Raw genomic sequence first — 18,467 nt, forward strand, 5'->3', positions numbered from 1 at the left:
AGGTCTATGTATGCTGTATGGGTGAATTTTTTTAAAATCTGAATCACTCACTCAGGCATGACTGAAAAAACGACCCTTTTCCTTTCAAGAACAAATAATAAACGCCAGTTAAACGGTGCATTCCCAAGAGTAACTCAACTGGACAAGGTGATAAAAGGCACACCTCTTTTAGTGCCAGTGTCTCTGGGCCGCCGTCAGGACGTCGGAGGTCTTTCCATGTCATACTTTCCGTGTCAGGCGAGGGACACAGGTCGGCAGAGGCTGTCTGCCATGACAGAGTGCAGCCAGGCATTGGAAGACTTCTCCACAGTCACTTAAAAAACACACACGCACACACGCCGCACGCACACGCACGCACACACACACACACACAAACAAACACACAAACACGCACACAGATGTATGGTACAGAGAGGAGCGGTTTCATAGCAACCGGAGCGCTACAAACCCGGCAGCCTGACCTATCACTGCCTTCTTTTTCCCAGCCCACCTTGGGGAGCAGGGTCTAATACATTTTTCATGTAGCCTCTAGCAAAGTAAAAGTAACTGAACCGTGTTTATGTTTGCATTACTGTAGACATGGAAAATCTGGCAGTAAACTGAAGTTATAAATGAATTTCAAAAGAATGGTGAAAGTCCACTCAAGCTCATGATGTTCAGGGAGGGCTCCTTTGGGGCTCCTAAAAATAGCTCTCCAAGAAGAATCCTGATGCCAGCTTTATGTCGCGTGACATGCAGCCAATATCTCTTCAAGGAGAGACAGGAGATCTATCCTTACGTGCAGCCCCCCCACCCCCGCAGACATGATTTTCTCCAATCTTCCACCAGGCTTTAGTATGATGAACAACAACATATTCAATTCTTAACCAGAGACATAGGTTCCAATATTGCGCTGCACGTGAAACTGTTCTAACGACCAACAGACATGCATTATATAGTGTGGCCTACATTTCCTGGTACAAGAATTGCGAGGACCTAATCGTATCAACCTGTGGCACAACCACAAAATGAGCAGTGGATTCTTCAGCCGGGGCGGATCCTCTGCTAAGTCAGAAGAGAGCCCTCCCACTGCCTTTCAGCACCGCAAACAGGAAAAAAGAAAATAATCTTAAAGTGAGGTTATTATCATTTTATTTTTGTGCGGAGGCAGTTTCGCGGAATGGGGCTAGGGAAGGCAGCGCAGGGGGGAGGAGTGGTGGCACTCTCTAAGTGACCATGACTGTTTGGCCGGCCATCTGGAGCTGGTCAAACAGTCATGTGCATTTAGCATGTTCTCCACAGGCCTGTAATACACAGCCTGGGTAAAAAACATGCACAGACTCCCAGTCCCCGTCTGAGCGCCGAACCTCTGTGCTCAGACCAATCACAGCAGCGTTGTGCCTGGCTTAGGGGAGTCTATGTGCTTCCCGACTCTGGACCGGAAGAGAAGGACAGAGATGATGACAGAGGAGAGTCAGAGGCCTTTCAAAGTAAGTGAGGTTTACTTTTTAAACCCCGCCACCCTCGTTCAGTACCAGCCACCACTGCTTAAAACACTTGCTACAAAGGACAAACAAGCATTTGCAATGCAACTGGTCTCGCATCAGTTAGAGTTAGAGTTATTGGTATTGTAATGACAATTTTGCATAATACTTTTGTTTGGAGTGTTTAAATGTATTTAACAGGTAAGTAGTTGTATGTATGTGTGAGATGCCTTTTCTTTAGGATTTATTAGCTAGCGGGGAAGGGGTGAAACCTGGATACCCCGTAACCAGCGAGGAAAAAGTACCAAGGGCAAACCTGTTCCCTTTTGCATAACATTAAATTTGCCTTACTGCAAACTATCCCTAGTAAACTATATTAAGTAACATCTAAAATAGCAAAACTTTTCTGCACTTGGAGGTGCCCTGTGTTCCTAGTTTAAGGAAACAGGCAGTCCCCTCCTCCTCTACACCTACACCAAACTGCGCTGGGGACCAACTCCCCCTCCCACTGACTGGTGCAAAACCAGTTACAGAAGGCCCAGGAAACAAAAGGCTTCTCTTCCGCAGGTCTCCCTTTACACTTAAGTATGAATGGACAAGGCTCACCCTGGTCCCATTCATGTTAATGAAGTACCTTAAGCCTTACCAGCTGCCCTTCCAGAACTGATACTTGTCACATACCTCACAAACAGGTCTTCTTGCCAAAAGACCCAAGCCATTGTTTCTGTTCTGGGAGAAGTTTTCACACCTCATAAAGGAGAAGTACTGGCCAGACAGTCAGAAAAACAAAGTTTAACTTTTTTAAAGTACCTTTCCTAAATATTTATAAAACATCCGACTATATCACGGAATTGGATTTTTAATAAATATTAAAATAGTGTTTCAATTATTCTAGTAGCTTCTTCCAAAACAAAGATAGCAGAGTTATAGTTTTATTCTGAACTTCGTCTTTTGTCATAGGACTGCTACAGCCCTTCACAGTGAAAATAGCTTTTGGAGGCTAGCCACTGTAGGTACATGCCAACATTTAATTCTAGCATACTTGATCCTAGCTTGTAGGCTACAAGGCCTACTCAGGGGTGACTTATTTAATATTTAAAACTAGGGCTATTTTCTGTTTTGTAGGGGTAAGATCACAAACAGCAGTGCCCCATTGTGCAGTTTTTAAAAAAAAACAGCAGTACCAGTGAGGAGGAAATGGAGTAGCAAAAGAATGATGGATTTAACCCAGATCTCTTGACTGGGGGTGAATGTTTCGATTTGTTCTGCATTCCGTCCATCAATTGTGTGTCTTTTGCTTTCTCGACCTAAGTGCGCCAGGTATGCTCAGACATGAGTCCTGGGCTCACTGTGCCACTGGAATCAAGCTATCCTGGCTGAAGAGGGGTGAAACCCCGAAACCGGTCCTAGGATGCTTGTTTCCGGTCCAGGGAGGACCTGGCTTGACAGTTCGGGCTGGACTGTTCCCATGAGGCACAGGGTCAAGACTGATTTGCATATAGCCAGGTCTAAACTGGGGTGGCATGGTGAGCAAAAGAATGATGGATTTAACCCAGATCTCTTGACTGGGGTTGAATGTTTTGATTTGTTCTGCATTCCATCCATCAATTGTGTGTCTTTTGCTTTCTCGCCCTAAGTGCGCCAGGTATGCTCAGACGTGAGTCCTGGGCTCACTGTGCCACTGGAATCAAGCTATCCTGGCTGAAGAGGGGTGAAACCTCGAAACCGATCCTAGGATGCTTGTTTCCGGTCCAGGGAGGACCCGGCTTGGCAGTTCGGGCTGGACTGTTCCCATGAGGCACAGGGTCAAGACTGATTTGCATATAGCCAGGTCTAAACTGGGGTGGCACGGTGAGCAAAAAAATGATGGATTTAACCCAGATCTCTTGACTGGGGGTGAATGTTTTGATTTGTTCTGCATTCCGTCCATCAATTGTGTGTCTTTTGCACGCAAAAAGAAATACTGTCTCAAAATATTTAGACCTCATCTGGATCCCATTCTCACTTTAAACTATAAGCCTATTTTGTTGCTACCACTGCTTGTCAAACCTAGGGAGAAATATCTAGTTAAATGGCTATCAGAGCATCTAGATAGACTATTGGATATATCCCAAATAGGTTTTAGACCTGGCACGGGGACTTAAACCACACAGGTTTTCGTTTTGAAGGACCTTACACTAAGTAAAGATTAATTTGTGCATTCCTTCAAGAACTTTTTTTTCTTTTAGCATATTTCCAAGATGAACCATCCTTGGCAATTTATCATAGCTTATCTCACCATTCCTACACATATCATCTATGCAGGGGCTATCTCTGCAAACGCACAAACATACCATCATTAGCAACAACAATGCAAGATCAGTCATTAACATCCAGCACCACAAAAACGCATGTGCACACACAAGAACACAAAACCTGAGATCCTCATAAATAACCACAAGAAGGAAGGAGCAAAACTCTCTTCTCCATTTACAACACTACCTCATTGAGGTGACATGCATTATAAATCACACGTGTATGCCTTCACCTTCCTAACTGCCACATGATAGCCAAATCATGTATACTCCTAGGACTCCTAGGGGCCTTCACACCCCCCTCCCCAAACTGACACCCACTGATGCACACCAGGAAAGCAATACACTCACACAAGCCCAAAATATAGACAAAACTAGCATTCTCCATACATACGAGCCTGTAGCTACCACTTGATGGCCATCATATACCGTTGTTTGGCATGGTAGGCAAAATATTGATGGACTGGGACGTGGCCTGAGTAATTACAGTAGCTGAGATTAATTCAAGCATTCCATCCATCACTTTCTTTTACTTCACTATTGTGGAAAACTGACAGAGATGGAGAAGATCAGATGTGTTCACTTATCCTGGTTCCTCGATCCTGGTAGGCTTTATTTTAACTTTTACTTACCATCAATGACAAGATGTTGTAGAACCTGCAGCGAATTAAGATTTCCAGCTTGCTATATCGGAACACAGTGTTTCTGTTTCAGCTGCCCAATGTCTCCTGCACCCATGCTGTAGGATGTCATTGTCCGGCGCCCGCCCGCCTCAATTAGAATTTGGTTGACTGCCAAGTTTCTGGTGACAGGCCAAATGTTGGCTCTATCGACAGAAAGCTTCCTCTGACAGCCTGACGGAGTAGGGGTCGTCAGGGGAAGGGAATTACATTGCCTGCCATATTTAGGGTGGGCGGCCTAAAGTCCTTGTTTTTCAGGCCATCAGTGCCAGGTAAATAAGGACATAATGACCACCACACACTCAGGGGAAAAAAACTATTAACGTGGGGTAATTTGTTTTTGTTTCTCAGTATCATGCTCCTACTTTGGGAGTTTGTTTTTGAAAAAGAAAAACTTTGTGGTTAAGGTTTGTGGACAGGCATCAAAACCAATGGCGGCCGTCCAGCAAACGTTTTGCATTTTGACAGGAACCACCATGACTGCTTTTATCGCCAATGTAGAGATCACTGCTGGGCCAGTAGAGATGTATAATTCTGGTAGACAGTCGTCCGTTCAGGGTGGCAAACAATGTCCTCCGCCACCCTGACAGCTAGAGTAACCAAACTTTAAATCTGGCCCTTAATATCTGCTCATAGGCAGCGCATGCATAGAATTATGTAATGTAGGCAATTAAACAACAATGGGATTACTCATGAAAATGTAGTTACACCACAGATTTCCAGACATAAGTCTAGTCTTGCATGTAGAAAATCCCCATGGCAGAAAAGCCATTATTTTAATTGCTGCACTTTTCTCCACTGCGGTAACATTTTCCCTGGTAGACAAGCCCCATGAAGCATGACTATGGAAAGCCTGGGCAGGCTCTTAGTACAGCAATAGTTGTACATCTGTTTTCTGAGGGGAAATCGAACTGGAAATAATTGGCATTGCCCACAAATGTAGAACTTGTCGGTGTTCACAATATATTTCAGCATTACACCCTCCCAACCCTGAATTGCTGAAGTACTACTATGGATAATGCGGTATGATGGGGGATTGACTGCTGAGGTAAGTACCATCTACAGGCAGAAATCACAGATTCCACTTTTGGGAACAAAAAAACTTCTGGAATCATTCTCTATGTGGAAATGTCTGTGTATAATAGATGTTTTATAACTCCAAATATGAGGCTTTTATGCAAGGTAAAAGAATGGTATTTATGTTACTCAATAAAAAAGAGGTTTACATATCACTATTTCTATTGTTAACTAAAGCGCTTTTTATCATCAAATTACGAATTCTTCTGCCAGAAACAACATCATCAGTGGTACAGAAGTACTGGTGGATGACACCAGACGCAATGTAGCGCTTTCTGCCTGTAATCAAGAGACTCGTGCATATATGATTGGTCAGGAGCCAGCCATACCTACCTTTGTGTCAGATTAAATTAAATTTTCAAATGAAGCCAAGTCAAATGAGATTTTGTACTGAATGTGCTCTATCAATGTACGTCTGGATCACCTGTGATTCACAGTAAAAAAACCATAGTGGGATTGCAAGTTGAAAGATGTGGTAGGACACCTAACAATATGATTTAGTGGTTAAGGCAAAACTGAGGGTGACAGATTAACTGATGCCGCTGCCTGGCAACCCCTGAGTTTTGAACCTGTTTCAGTTTGGCTCGAATCATGATAGGTCGATGAATTGTCTATCGTGTTGTAATGAAGTTCTGAACTGGATTTATTTCTGGTCCTGGCACACGAATGAAAACACACGGTTCACACTTGCTTTGTTTGCTTCTCATCAAAATGAGAAGTACAAGCATCTTGTAGAGACCTGCAACTTCATTCCCTCTTCAATGAGTGACCTTCAATCTCTGACGTTCTGGGCCCTTGAATAGTCAAACCTCTGCATGGTCAGTTGGTCTGCATACTTGCAATGGGATGTGCAGTGCAGATGGGATTAAGAGGCTAATATGCACACCTGTGTTTTACATAATCCACCTCAAGCGCCATTTTGGCTACAGCTGTCATGAAGATTAAGGGCAAGAATACGCCTTATGGGATTAACCTACCAAGAAAAGGCTATGTGAATTGTCATCCAACAGTGAGTCCACTTTGTCAGATGGAATTGTGAGAGGCGAAGTGGCCATTTTGTCAGTATCCTCAAGGACACCTTCTGACATTGCCAGCATAAGGATTCCACTCTGGTGTTTGAGTCTGATACCAGATGACGCAAAGAAAGAAGATGTCTGCAACCCTTTGGCTCAGTCTCTGTGGGAAGTGAACATTCTTTTTCCTTGTAGAGATCATGTGGGCTCTTGGCTCTTCTGCCTCTTCAGTCTAAAGCCCACCAACCATTTTACTGACCTGGAAGAGATGTAACAAAACTTGCCATAGACCTTATGAGGATTTTAATGATCTAAAGTTTGTTTTTACATACACCAGGTAAGATTATAATGAGTTCCTTCTCTCTATTTCTTACTTTAAACATTCCTGTCCTTGGAGGGTGTGGAAACATGGATAGGACACCAACATGTTTTGCAAACTCCACACTGACGTGTCTGATGTCTGCCGGTAGTTCGTTCCAGGTCTTGGCTGCAATGTGAGAGAATGATCTTCCGCCTGCTCTGCGGATGCACTGGGTTTCGGACAGTGCAAGGTTGGAGGATCGGAGGTTTCTTTTGGGTACATGGAAGTTCATTCTGTTGTTGAGATATTTGGGTCCGCTGTTGTGTAGGCATGAGTGAGGACTTTGAAGGTGACGCTCTTCTCCACGGGGAGCCAGTGGAGTCTCCGTAGGTGTTGGCTGATGTGTTCGTGCCGGGGGATGCTGAGGACGAGTCTGGCCGCGGTGTTCTGTATTGTCTGGAGTTTGCGGAGTAAGGCCTTGTTTATGCCGGCGTAGAGTGCGTTTCCATAGTCCAGTTTGCTGGTGATGAGTGCGTGGGTGACTGTCTTCCTTGATTCAGAGGGGATCCATTTGAAGGTATTACGGAGGATGCGGAGGGTGTTGAAGCAGCTGGAGGTGATGGGGATGATCTGTCGGTTCACGGTGAGTGATGAGTCGAGTATGATGCCGAGGTTTTTGGCATGGTCTGACGGGGTAAGTGGGTTTCTGAGGGCGGTGGGCCACCAGGTGTTGTCCCATGCTTATGGGGTGGCTCCAAGGACAAGGACTTCTGTCTTTTCGGTGTTGAGTTTGAGGTAGCTGTTGGTTTAGTTGCTAAAAATAGTAATTAATGAAGGATACTTAAACCAGGCTTTGATCCATTTCCAGGCAGAAACCACAAATGTAAGTATTGCACTAATATACTGCAAAAAATGTTTAGAAAGGTGTAAACTCAGGACTTTCAAATGTGCAACCGTGATTGGCAGAATGTTTCCTTTCATTGCTCGCTCATGCATCACAACTGAGAATAGATTATCAGCCTCATGCATCAACCCAAAATCCAGTCGGTAAAATACCGATTCGGTAATAGCTCCTGGTATTAAGTAAAAAATACCCAATCCCAATGCATCAACCCAAAAGCAGAAATCGCTATTTAAGGAATCCTTAAATAGCGATTCTTTAAATAGGGATTCCTTAAATACCGATTCCTTAAATAGCGATTGCATTTAAGGAATCCCAAAGTGAGATTCCTTAAATGCAATGCATCAAAGTTAAAAAATTAGCGATTTCGCTAATAGGGGGAGCAAATTACCATGAAGATGAACTGCATGGTAATTTGCAAAAACTTTGAAAAATGCACTTTTGTGCATTTTTCAAAGTTTCATGTTGCGCACAAACATGCCCTTAGAGCATGTGTGTGTGCAACATATGTGCACATATCATTTTCAGGGGTGCAACAGGGTGTCCTTTTGACACCCTGGCACCCTTGAAAGTGCTCCCGCTATTAGCGATTCGGTAATACCGAATCGCTAATACAGACTGGCTTTACATTCATTCCTATGGGCCTCCAAGCCCATAGGAATGAATGGGTAGGTATTCCTTATTACCGATTCGGTATTACCGAATCGGTAATAAGGAATATTAAGGAATCGCTATTTGAATAGCGATTCCTACATGCATAGCCTTTTGCTATTCCTTATTAGCGATTCCTTATTTTTCGCTAATAAGGAATCGCAAATGGCATTGTTGATGCATAGGCCCCTATATGTCTTTAAATTAGACCTTAACTCCTAGTTTACTACATCCTTAAATTGATTTCTTTTTTTTAATCTGATCATGGACTGTGACATCTTGATTTGATTACCTACCAACAAAGGAGGGTGGTAAGTGATGGAGATGTAATTCCTCTTAATTGAGTTATGGTCAGTTTAATTTACAATTTCAAAACGCTTATTTCAATTTTAATGACTCTTCTGATGCATTATGATGCAGGTGTCTACTTTAAATATTGGCAGGGGCTCTCTGCCGTCATCATTCTGAGGTTGATGACTTGAGTTGCCCAATAGTAATGCACAAGTTCATAAGACATGATCTTCAGCTGTGTGTACTGTTATAAAAGGTTGATATTATATATTTGCTGTCCTACCTACTAGGAAATATGAGGAGGGCTTTAGACGGCGGGAAGGAGCAGGTTTGTAAAAGGGAAAGGGATAACTCTAGGACGGGAGGAGTACTGGGAGGTGAGAGGCAAAATCAGGAGCAGGCCTGTGAGAAGGACTGCACAAGATACTAAGAGGATGGAGAGGTTGGAGCAGAGGTGTGAGTGAAGGCATGAACCTGGTTGTGGGGGAAGTAGCACAGAATACAGGAGGGCTGTGAAATGGTGGTAAGTGGCAGTGGAAGTTGAACAAGGAGGGGTCAGGGCTGCAGAATTGGAAGGAAGCAGATGAGGGGAGTTAGGATTATAAGAGGGAGTAGAGAAGCATGGATTTAAGGAAATGGAGAAATGTGCAGCAGGACTTTAAGGAAGTAGAGGGTGTGGAGCAAGTCTGGTATAGAAGAAGAGGAGTATTGCCTGTGCCGGACGTAAGCACAGGTCATGGGGTCATAAAAGGACACCACTGGAATGTAATCAGGGAGCAGAGCACATGAACAAGGCTCCTCCATCTACAGAGATCTAGGGGCACCCCAGGGAGGGGGTTAATGACAGGATAAAAATCCACAGAATGGCAGAAAGCAATGTGAACTGCTCAGAGAGGGGGTGGGGGGTGGCAAGCATCCTGGTGAAAAGGGGCGACAAAGAGGGAGAGGGAATGATGAGTTGTGATGGGGACCGGAGTGTAAAGTAATACATCTCTGTATTGCTTCTTGTTGTAGTTAGAGGGCAGGGTCTTCATACAAGAGTGTGGTACCAATCAGGTAGGAGGTCATTTCTTTGTTTATTGTAAGGTTCTTAGGTTACAGTAACAGCAGACGGGCCTTGTCAGGGCTCCATCCTCTGTCCAATTGTCCCCATCTCCTACCTTCCACTGCAGACCACACATCAACATTCTACTACATCGTACACTCTCTGCATTCCAGAAACCAGCTCGGAGATGCAGGGACTGGGGATACACATATTACTACACACCTCTCTTTCTTACAACCTTTTTAACTCCTAATACCCACCCGCACACACAAAGACAACAAATAGTCACAGATACTCTGGCATGGGTCAGGACATGAACATTCCCTCACCTCATGTCAAACAAAGAAACAAGACAACAACTTGGACGTGATGGTTACTAATGCACAACGGTCCAAGACGTGCAAGTCTTCTGGCCTACCATCACATGCCTGTATACTCACAATGACACCATATAACATATATTTACACAAGACATGTAGTCACGGACGCTCAGTCACGTGATGTGATAGGATATGGAACTAATCAGCTTCCTTCGACAGAGAGTCTCCCAGTCGTCCTTAAGTCTACATATTCAAGGCACAAACAAAACAAAAACTGAAAGTTCAACCATACATCACCTTACTTAAAACTCCCTTGACCAAACTTCAGTACTAACCTGTCATCACAACTACACCCATACATAATGTCGCCAGTCATCCAACTCATATTACTCAACTATTTAAATGACACTGACAACTCTCCACCAACCACACACTCATACACAAACGTTCAGCCCAGCACTCCACAACACCCAGTCACAATAGATGGCCAAACCAACATGGCCAAGGGTCAGTCCTGAGAAAGTACTTTGCACTGCGGTGTTGAACAAAGGTCCAAAGGAAAATGCGCAGTGCCAGGGAAATGGGGACTTTTCTCTCTGTTGCAAGTCAGTCGGTGCTGGAAGTAGAGGGTATGGAGTTTGGGGCACAGCAGTGAAACTTAATCAACCTGGGCTTCAGAAGGGCTCACTGCGGGCGCCACACTCTGCTGCAAAGGCCACTTTCCTCCACAACATACTTGCCCCTGCATAACCACACAAGTCTGGTCTTTGCCTTCCTGGTGCCCCTTGAACTGAAGATTCTGTACCTGAAGTTGAAACTGTGTGGCTCTATGCAGTTGTTTTAAAGGGCCCTCAAGCCCTACTTACTCCAAGAAGAACAACTGTACCAAACCCTAGACACCTACCATATAATTGATTTAGAGTGCAAACGAGAAGCACCAGGGCAGACGGGTGCTTTACATGAGAACAAGAGGTACAATTCAAACACATTATAATAACAGGTCAACAATATAAAATACAAGGTGTGAGTATAGACTTGTGAAAAGCAAAAGTCATAGGGATAATGTAGTGTCTTATGCAGTGCAAGGAGAAACAGTGAGAATAAGGGATATAGTTTGCCAGATTTAGTCAGCCAGATCTAGTCTACCATCTTTATGATAACAGTATTAGCCCTAAGTTGAGAATGTCTTCATGTCCATCTGGACCAAGAGCCCTTTTGAGGTTGTTAATGCTGGATGATATGGACTTTAAACTCTCAAAGATCTCATAAGACAGATTCATTCTAACAGCAGGAGGAAGGGTGTTTAATGAAAGCCCCATAGATGACTTTTTCCTTGAGTTCCCTACCAATACACAGCCTTGTGAACAATGCAGGCCAGCTTGAAAGTGTTCTTTTCCTCGATGGGGAGCTATTTTAGAGCAATCACTCCATTGGCTCCCGGTGAGGGAAAGCATAAAATAAAAAACCCTATGCATATCCCATCAAGCATTTCACAGAGCAAACCCGGAGATCAATCATTCTCTTCTCACTCCCTACCTCCCCGGGAAACTACTGCGCTCAACTAACGCATTTCTAGCCACAGTACCCAGAATTAAGAGGTCAAGAGCAGGAGGCAGGGCCTTCACCCTCAACGCCGCCAAACTATGGAACTCAGTTCCCCTATCCCTTAGATCCAATCCCATCCTCCCTTACTTCCGCAAGGAATTAAAAACTTTCTTGTTCAGGAACTAACTCCCCACTTGTCTCCCTTAGCCAGTCCCTCAGTGAACCGTTTTTTCTACTCAGCGCTTGGACGCCTTAGGGCAGCAGTCGCGCTTTATAAATCCCCTTTCATTTCATTTCATTTCATTTCTTACAAGCTACCACTCTCCTAACTCCAGTTTCAAGGAAAAGATAGCTCCTCTTTGTTGACCACCTCAGATCTTTATGTCCTAAGGAGAAGGTAAAGACTCTGTTTCTCCACCAATATGTTAACAAGTGCATCGGCATGGATGTGATACCCTTTTGAAGCTGCTGCATCAGTGTCACAGAGACCAAATTCACAAACGTGTTTTTAACGTTCAATAACGCACAGCATTTTGATATTGTCACTAAGTGACTGAGCAGAGCTGTCACCATCAGTCAATTGACTCCTTGGGTAAACGTTCTTTAATGCCACAGTTAGAAGTAACAAGCATCAGTTCCACCATCGGTCAGAACCTGGTTTCCAATCAACAATGGGTAGTAACATATCATCTAAAGGGAGAGAGACACATGTACAAGTATTTGAAAACCAGTGGAAGCTCTTTAGAAAGCAGCAGGGCTATGATTGTAATGCACAAACAGTTGTATACTGTACCTTGATATCATCTATTTCGTCTGGCACTATTTTGTATGCAGAGATGGTCCCACCCAACCTGAAATTCAAGACAAAAGTAAACTTTATTAAACAAACAGGTTGCTGCACAATCTCTCTACCAATATTCACCTCTAACAAGCACATTCGGCTCTTGGTGTTGGCTTAGGTGACTGGTGTTAAAGGACAGCATGCTATTCAAAAGAAAATTAATTTCATTAGTTCCAACTGGTCTTCCTACTGATGATTTGCTGGCATTTGCAAGAGGAAACCAAGCCTTATTTGCTTCTCAAACTCTTAATGTGCTGGAGCACATTAGAACCTGGCCAGGGGGACATGCACACGGTCTCTTAAAATGTTCATAAAAGCTGTATGAGAAGTTTGGCAAAGACACCAGCATGGATCGGTTCAGCAGTTTTTGGCTCTCACCAGCAAAATCAATGAGCTTTTACACGGATACCTTGGCAGCCAGAATGCGGCCTGCATTAAGGACCAGATTAATGATCATTTCTTGGTTCGGTTGATGACTTACATGTTCCGCTTCTTTGACTCTTCTGAACTTTATGAGCTTTGCATTGCTACGGAGTAGGATTCCCCTTGTGTGACATTAGCACATGCACATAAGTACTCCAGAGTGATTAACTAAGCAATACACAACTTTAAAACTGCGCTGTTGCAAACCTAGCAGGAAACATTAATAACAGCGAAAGTATAAACACATTTAAATTATTCACATGAGTAAAAATAATATATTGAGCGGTCTTGTATTGTTAAAGATATCCCCCAATTTACTCCCGATATTGGCTAAAACGTCATTTTATGTTAAACATAAAACAAGAATGAAAAATATTCCGATCATTGGCTTAACATGCTGCACTAAAGCTACCATGCAAAATAACCATGAGTAAAATATTATTAACATTCATAACAAAGAACAGTGTGCCTCTAGCTGCGCCTAATGATGCAGTCGAAGATCCTTGACGGATTTCTAGACATCAGTAATCGTAGGTACGTGCTGGGGGTCTGATTTAGAGGTTGCCACTTATTATAAGGAGGACAGGATATCAGTTACGTTTGTGATGGAGTAACTGTAGGAAGGTGGATATCTGACTATGGTTACCCCCAACTTTTTGCCTAGTGTCTAGCTGGTTTTTCGACTTAGTTGGCCTGAGATCCTGCCATTCAGGGTCTCAGGCTGTCTGCTCTCTCTTTAAAATGGACCCCATGTACCCTGGGTACATAACCAATTGGTAAGGATCACCTTATTGGACCCTGTACAGTGTACCCTAGGTACCCAGGGCATAGGTGTACCCTAGGCCTCCCAGGGGCTGCAGCATGTATTATGCCACCCCTGGTCTGGCCTTCCAATCAGACACAACTGGCTGATCACTCAGCTGGGGCAAGGTCGTGTAATCACCCCTTGCTTAGATATAGTATGCCTATATCTACCCTTATATATAGACACATGTGTACCTATCAGTCACTCCTATGGCAGGCCTTAACAATCCAGGAGGCAGAGTGCTTGGTAACATGTGAGATGGTGCTCTAGCATGAGCTGAGCCTGTCTGCAGCTTTCGGAACCATGTCCTTATAGCTGTTCTATGATATAGCCTACCATATACTCTTAAAGTGCCTTATAATCTTAAACGGTTATGGTAACTATGGTTTGGCTTTATCAAAACATGTCGTGTAAGGTGTCTAACACTTTGGAATAATACCCCCATACCATTTCTGGTGATGAGGATATTATTCCTCCCTTCTAGAGGGAGAGACATGTTAAAATCCTACTTTGCTGTTTAACTCTAACCAAAGCCTCAGCATCACAAAATGGATGCTGCTGCCACAGACACGAGTCTGACCCCCTGCTGCTGGGAGTGATCCTGGCAAGGGAGGCTTGGACAATAGGTTTCCTGCTTGGGGAGGTGCTAGCACCTCCCCAGACAGACTTTAGTGTATTGGGGCAGGGAGGGCTGAAAGGAATGCGACATGCCTGGGGCACACAAGGTGTCCCATGCATAGTCCAGTTCAAACCGGTGCTGGGGCACTCCAGCCCCAGTCCTGGCGCGAAACTGGACAAAGGGAAGGAGGTGTAACCACCCCCCTCCCAGGTCCCACCCATAAGGCGGGACCTAGCAGGTATCCCAGCCCCCCAGATTAGTATAAGAATGGGAGTTGGGCCTCAAGACTTTAGATTATCCTGAACCTGCAAAACTGAACAGAAACTCTGGACCTTCGACATTCGACGAAAGAAGAAGACTGAAGAATCTCCCTTGTAGCCAAGGAGTGGCTACCCTGTGCAAACAGGCACCATCAAGAGACTACCCTTTGCTTTGCCCACGTTCTACGAGGAACCGACTGCAGAGCCTGACCAGAGCCTTGACTTCCAGACTTCTCCGACCCTGATCCACATCCACAGCAAAGCTGAGATCCGTGGAGGCGACGAGCGACGTGGGACCGGCTACCTGGAAAAAGTGGCTAGTAACTTACAGCGCAGCTTCTGAGGTACCCTCGAAGTTGTGCACCGGGGATTGAGAAGCCCCAACCCCAAGCACCATCTGCACCGAAGATCAGCCCCCCACACTCCACGAGTCCTGCGTGGGGCCCTTCAGCATTTTCCTGCTTGCCGCGTCTGTCCGGTTGCTTGCCCGCTGGCTAGTGGCCTTTGTGACGACGCACCCTGAAATCTTCTGCGCTGGTTTGGCTCCTCCAGACTGGCCCCCACTTCTCTGCAAAGAAGAAGCACCCCAGACCTTCCTGGTCTGCACCAGAAGCAAGTCCTTCGTTCTTCGTGGGTTCCGCTTGCCAAGGCTTGGTGAGTCCTAGTCCAACTTCGACGCCGCCGACAGCAAGAGCCTTCGTGGGACAGCTCGCCTCCTGGTCCTGGTCGTCCTCGACGCTTCCTGGTCCTCCTGGCTGCAGCGACAAGCTTCACCTTCACCTGCAATCTTCACGACATCGCCTGGTTCCTTCCTGGTTCCACGTGGTCACTGGCTAGTGACCTTGACTCTGTCCCTTCTGCTTGCAGGTTTCCTTTCTTCTTGATCCCAGCCTTGGGATCCACCGGACACTCTTCACTGACTGCCTGTCAGCATCTTTCTTCAGGCATCCATAGGAGTCGACGACGAAAACGATGCATCTTCACCCCCTATGCACCCGCAGCCTGTGGGCTAGGTAACTTGGGTACTCCGGTGCTCATCAGGATAGTGACTATCCTAGTGTCTAGTTTTCAAGTCTCAACTTCCTAGCTACTCCGGAACTGTCCTAAATCTACCGTTTTCTAAACTGTACTATTGCTATTGACTTTTACGCATTACGCGTGAGTGTTTCCACTCTGCACACGAATCCCGTGGGCCTCCCACTTCCTAACTAACGCTAGTGTAGTGTAGCCCCAGCGATTCCCTAGGCCTAGGCCTATTCTATTTCCGTGACAGGGTTTCTTATACCACTTACTTAGTATATGGTTTGCGTGGCCCCTAGGGCCTAACTGTATTACTTACCTGTGTGACTTAATGTATGCTTAAATAAGACTGTGTTGTACTTACCTCTAATCTCATAAAGAGTGCTGAGGGTTTGACTAGAATAAATACACTTTATTTTATATATATATCTGTTGTGGTGTCCTTTCATTTGGTATTCAAGGGATTATATATGGTATCACAGCTGGCTTCACATGCCATTCAGAGTTTAGCCTAAGACTGCTCTTGTCCATGCTACCACTAGGATAGCTGGTCTATAAGGTTGACTTTACAACCAATCACCATAAGGGTATTTGGACTGATATAAGGTGTACACTAGAACTAGTGACATCATACATCAGGCCAACTTCTCACAGTAACAATCCGCCAAACTCTAAATCAGACCTTTTGGCTCTATTGACATCATGGAATCACTAAGCAATGGAGTTACAGACTATACTATATCCAAAATGGAAGGTATTCATTGGGAAACTGGGTTTTGTCACCTCTGTTCCAAAATGTCACCAATATGTGCCTCATGTCACTGAATTGAACAAAAATGTGCCACTTTTCCAAAACTGCTCTTGAAAATAATCTTACTTAATTACCTAAAAAATGAAGAAAAAAAAGTCATGTATATGTTGCTTAATGTCACTTAGTGTAAATATTTTTGCCGTCTCGCTTGTCTAGCCTAGGTAGGTTCAATCATGCTACTAAATGCCTGTTAATTGGCAACCCTGGGCCAGATATACAAAATTTCCATCAACTTTTTGCAAATGGAAAATAATTTTGCGAGTCGACCTATGTACTACTAGGTCAGATCACAAAAATCTGAATCGTAGCAGGTCATCATCCAGCCTACCTCAACAATAGGTATGAAACTGTGACTCACTACAATTGGTGGCCATCACAGGGATGGTGAGAGACCATGTCTGTGACTGCTTCTAATTATTTTTCTTGAGGCAACGAACTGCGTTTAAATTAAAAACGTTTTGAAATATTTGCCTCCTCCCTTACAAACTTTTTTTTGTTGTTTTAACATTCACTAAGGGAAAGGTGTCCCAAGAGGCCCTTCACTTTTGCAAATCGGTTACCACCCCCTTTGAGGTCTTGGTAAATTTTGAATGTTATGTGACCAGATTTCGTCACAAAAGAGTGATACATAAGATACTGGTTCAGTAACTGGAAGGGATATCTACAATACGCCCCTTCCAGATACTGAATACCTGGAATCCAATTTTAGGCATAATAAGTTTTTTTCAGACTTCTAAAATGGGATTAATACATCACAAAAAGCATTTTTGCAATCACAAGCTCCGTGTTTGCAATCTCAAATATGCTTTGTACATCTTGGCCTAAAGTATCAATTCTTAAAGCCCTGAAGAACTTGTGGTTCAGACTCTCCTTTCACCCTGAAAATGTTCCTCCGACCCCAAACAGGGCCATTCTGCCTACTAATAGCCTGCTGGCCACAAACAGCTCCTTGGCCATACATAGGTTATACCGTTTGCCTTTTTTGTCCCGTCAGTGGGGTGTTTGGCGAGGGAGCAGGATGGAACTAGGAGTAGAGCCACTTCGAAGTCAGGTGCAGTGCCACCTCCTTCGGCATCCAATGGTTTGTGAGGAACAAGAGTAAGAGAGTTCATGGAAGCATCATGGGACTGCGTCACGTCTTCCCTATTACGACGTGATGGTAACCAATAACGATGGTGTTGAGAAACTCCACCCTAGCTTTCAACATACCATTAAGTGTTCCTGTTAGCAACCGGTTCCAATGAATAATGCTGCTTCTAAGATGACAGTTCTGTATTAATCGTACTCTCCTTACAGTATCTGAAGTGTTGCCTGCTACAGACATGCCTTTATCAACGATGCTTCACAAACATCAAGAAACCCTTCTAGGTATGCATCTTACAGTGGAAATATGTCACAGGGAATGATTTTCAACCCTTGTTAAAGGAATGCCCTACAGCAAGTACTGTAAAGAACGAAGGTATGGCTCAAGCGTACAGCACACTGAAATGTGGCTTCTCTGAAATACAATACAACTCGCTTATTTTAGTCTTATCCACTTTATAAATTCCAGAACATTGCTGATACTTAAGGGACAAATAAGGAAAGGTCTCAACCGCATTTTACACATTAAACTGTTGGGTAATCATGTGAAAAATGTGTGAAATTATCGCATAACTTAAAATATACAGCGCCAAAATTAAGGATAACTCACACCAACCACGTATGTTTCTAATTAAAAGAGGAATATAAACCCTCACAATAGTAACTAATATTAGCGCAGAAATATGAAGCGCTTCAACAACTTTCTTAAGACCAAATATCTCATCCTGGGGTAAATTCTCATAAACCAGTTGCATACTATCTCTGCTACATCCAGGTAATGTAGAAGAGGTTATGAACATCTACTACATTATGGAGACCATTTCTTGAGTGTAGATTTGTGTATTTATAGGCTTCTCTAATTTTAATATCACTGGAATTTGTAGATGGTGCAAAACGTGCATAACAGCTAGCTGAACGTGTAAAAGTATCAATTATTGGGGAAATATGTGTTTTGTTTTACAAGTATGTGAGTGCTACACCTTTCATTTTCATAGCGGTACAGGACAGCATACATAGAAGCCCT

The 18,467-nt window shown here is 44.1% G+C and overlaps 1 protein-coding gene across 9 annotated transcripts in view; it reads right to left on the reverse strand.

Annotated features, from left to right (window-relative positions):
• Window positions 1-18,467, reverse strand: part of GPHN (gephyrin) — a 1,582,310-nt gene that overhangs the window by 926,867 nt on the left and 636,976 nt on the right. For all 9 annotated transcript variants that reach the window (XM_085627214.1, XM_085627212.1, XM_085627211.1 and 6 more), the window contains exon 3: window positions 12,375-12,432. In XM_085627214.1, coding sequence (XP_085483340.1) covers window positions 12,375-12,432 — 58 coding nt within the window. The remainder of the gene's footprint in view (window positions 1-12,374; window positions 12,433-18,467) is intronic.

Source organism: Triturus cristatus, chromosome 9 (genome assembly GCF_964204655.1).
Source record: "Triturus cristatus chromosome 9, aTriCri1.1, whole genome shotgun sequence".
Classification (NCBI taxonomy): domain Eukaryota; kingdom Metazoa; phylum Chordata; class Amphibia; order Caudata; family Salamandridae; genus Triturus; species Triturus cristatus.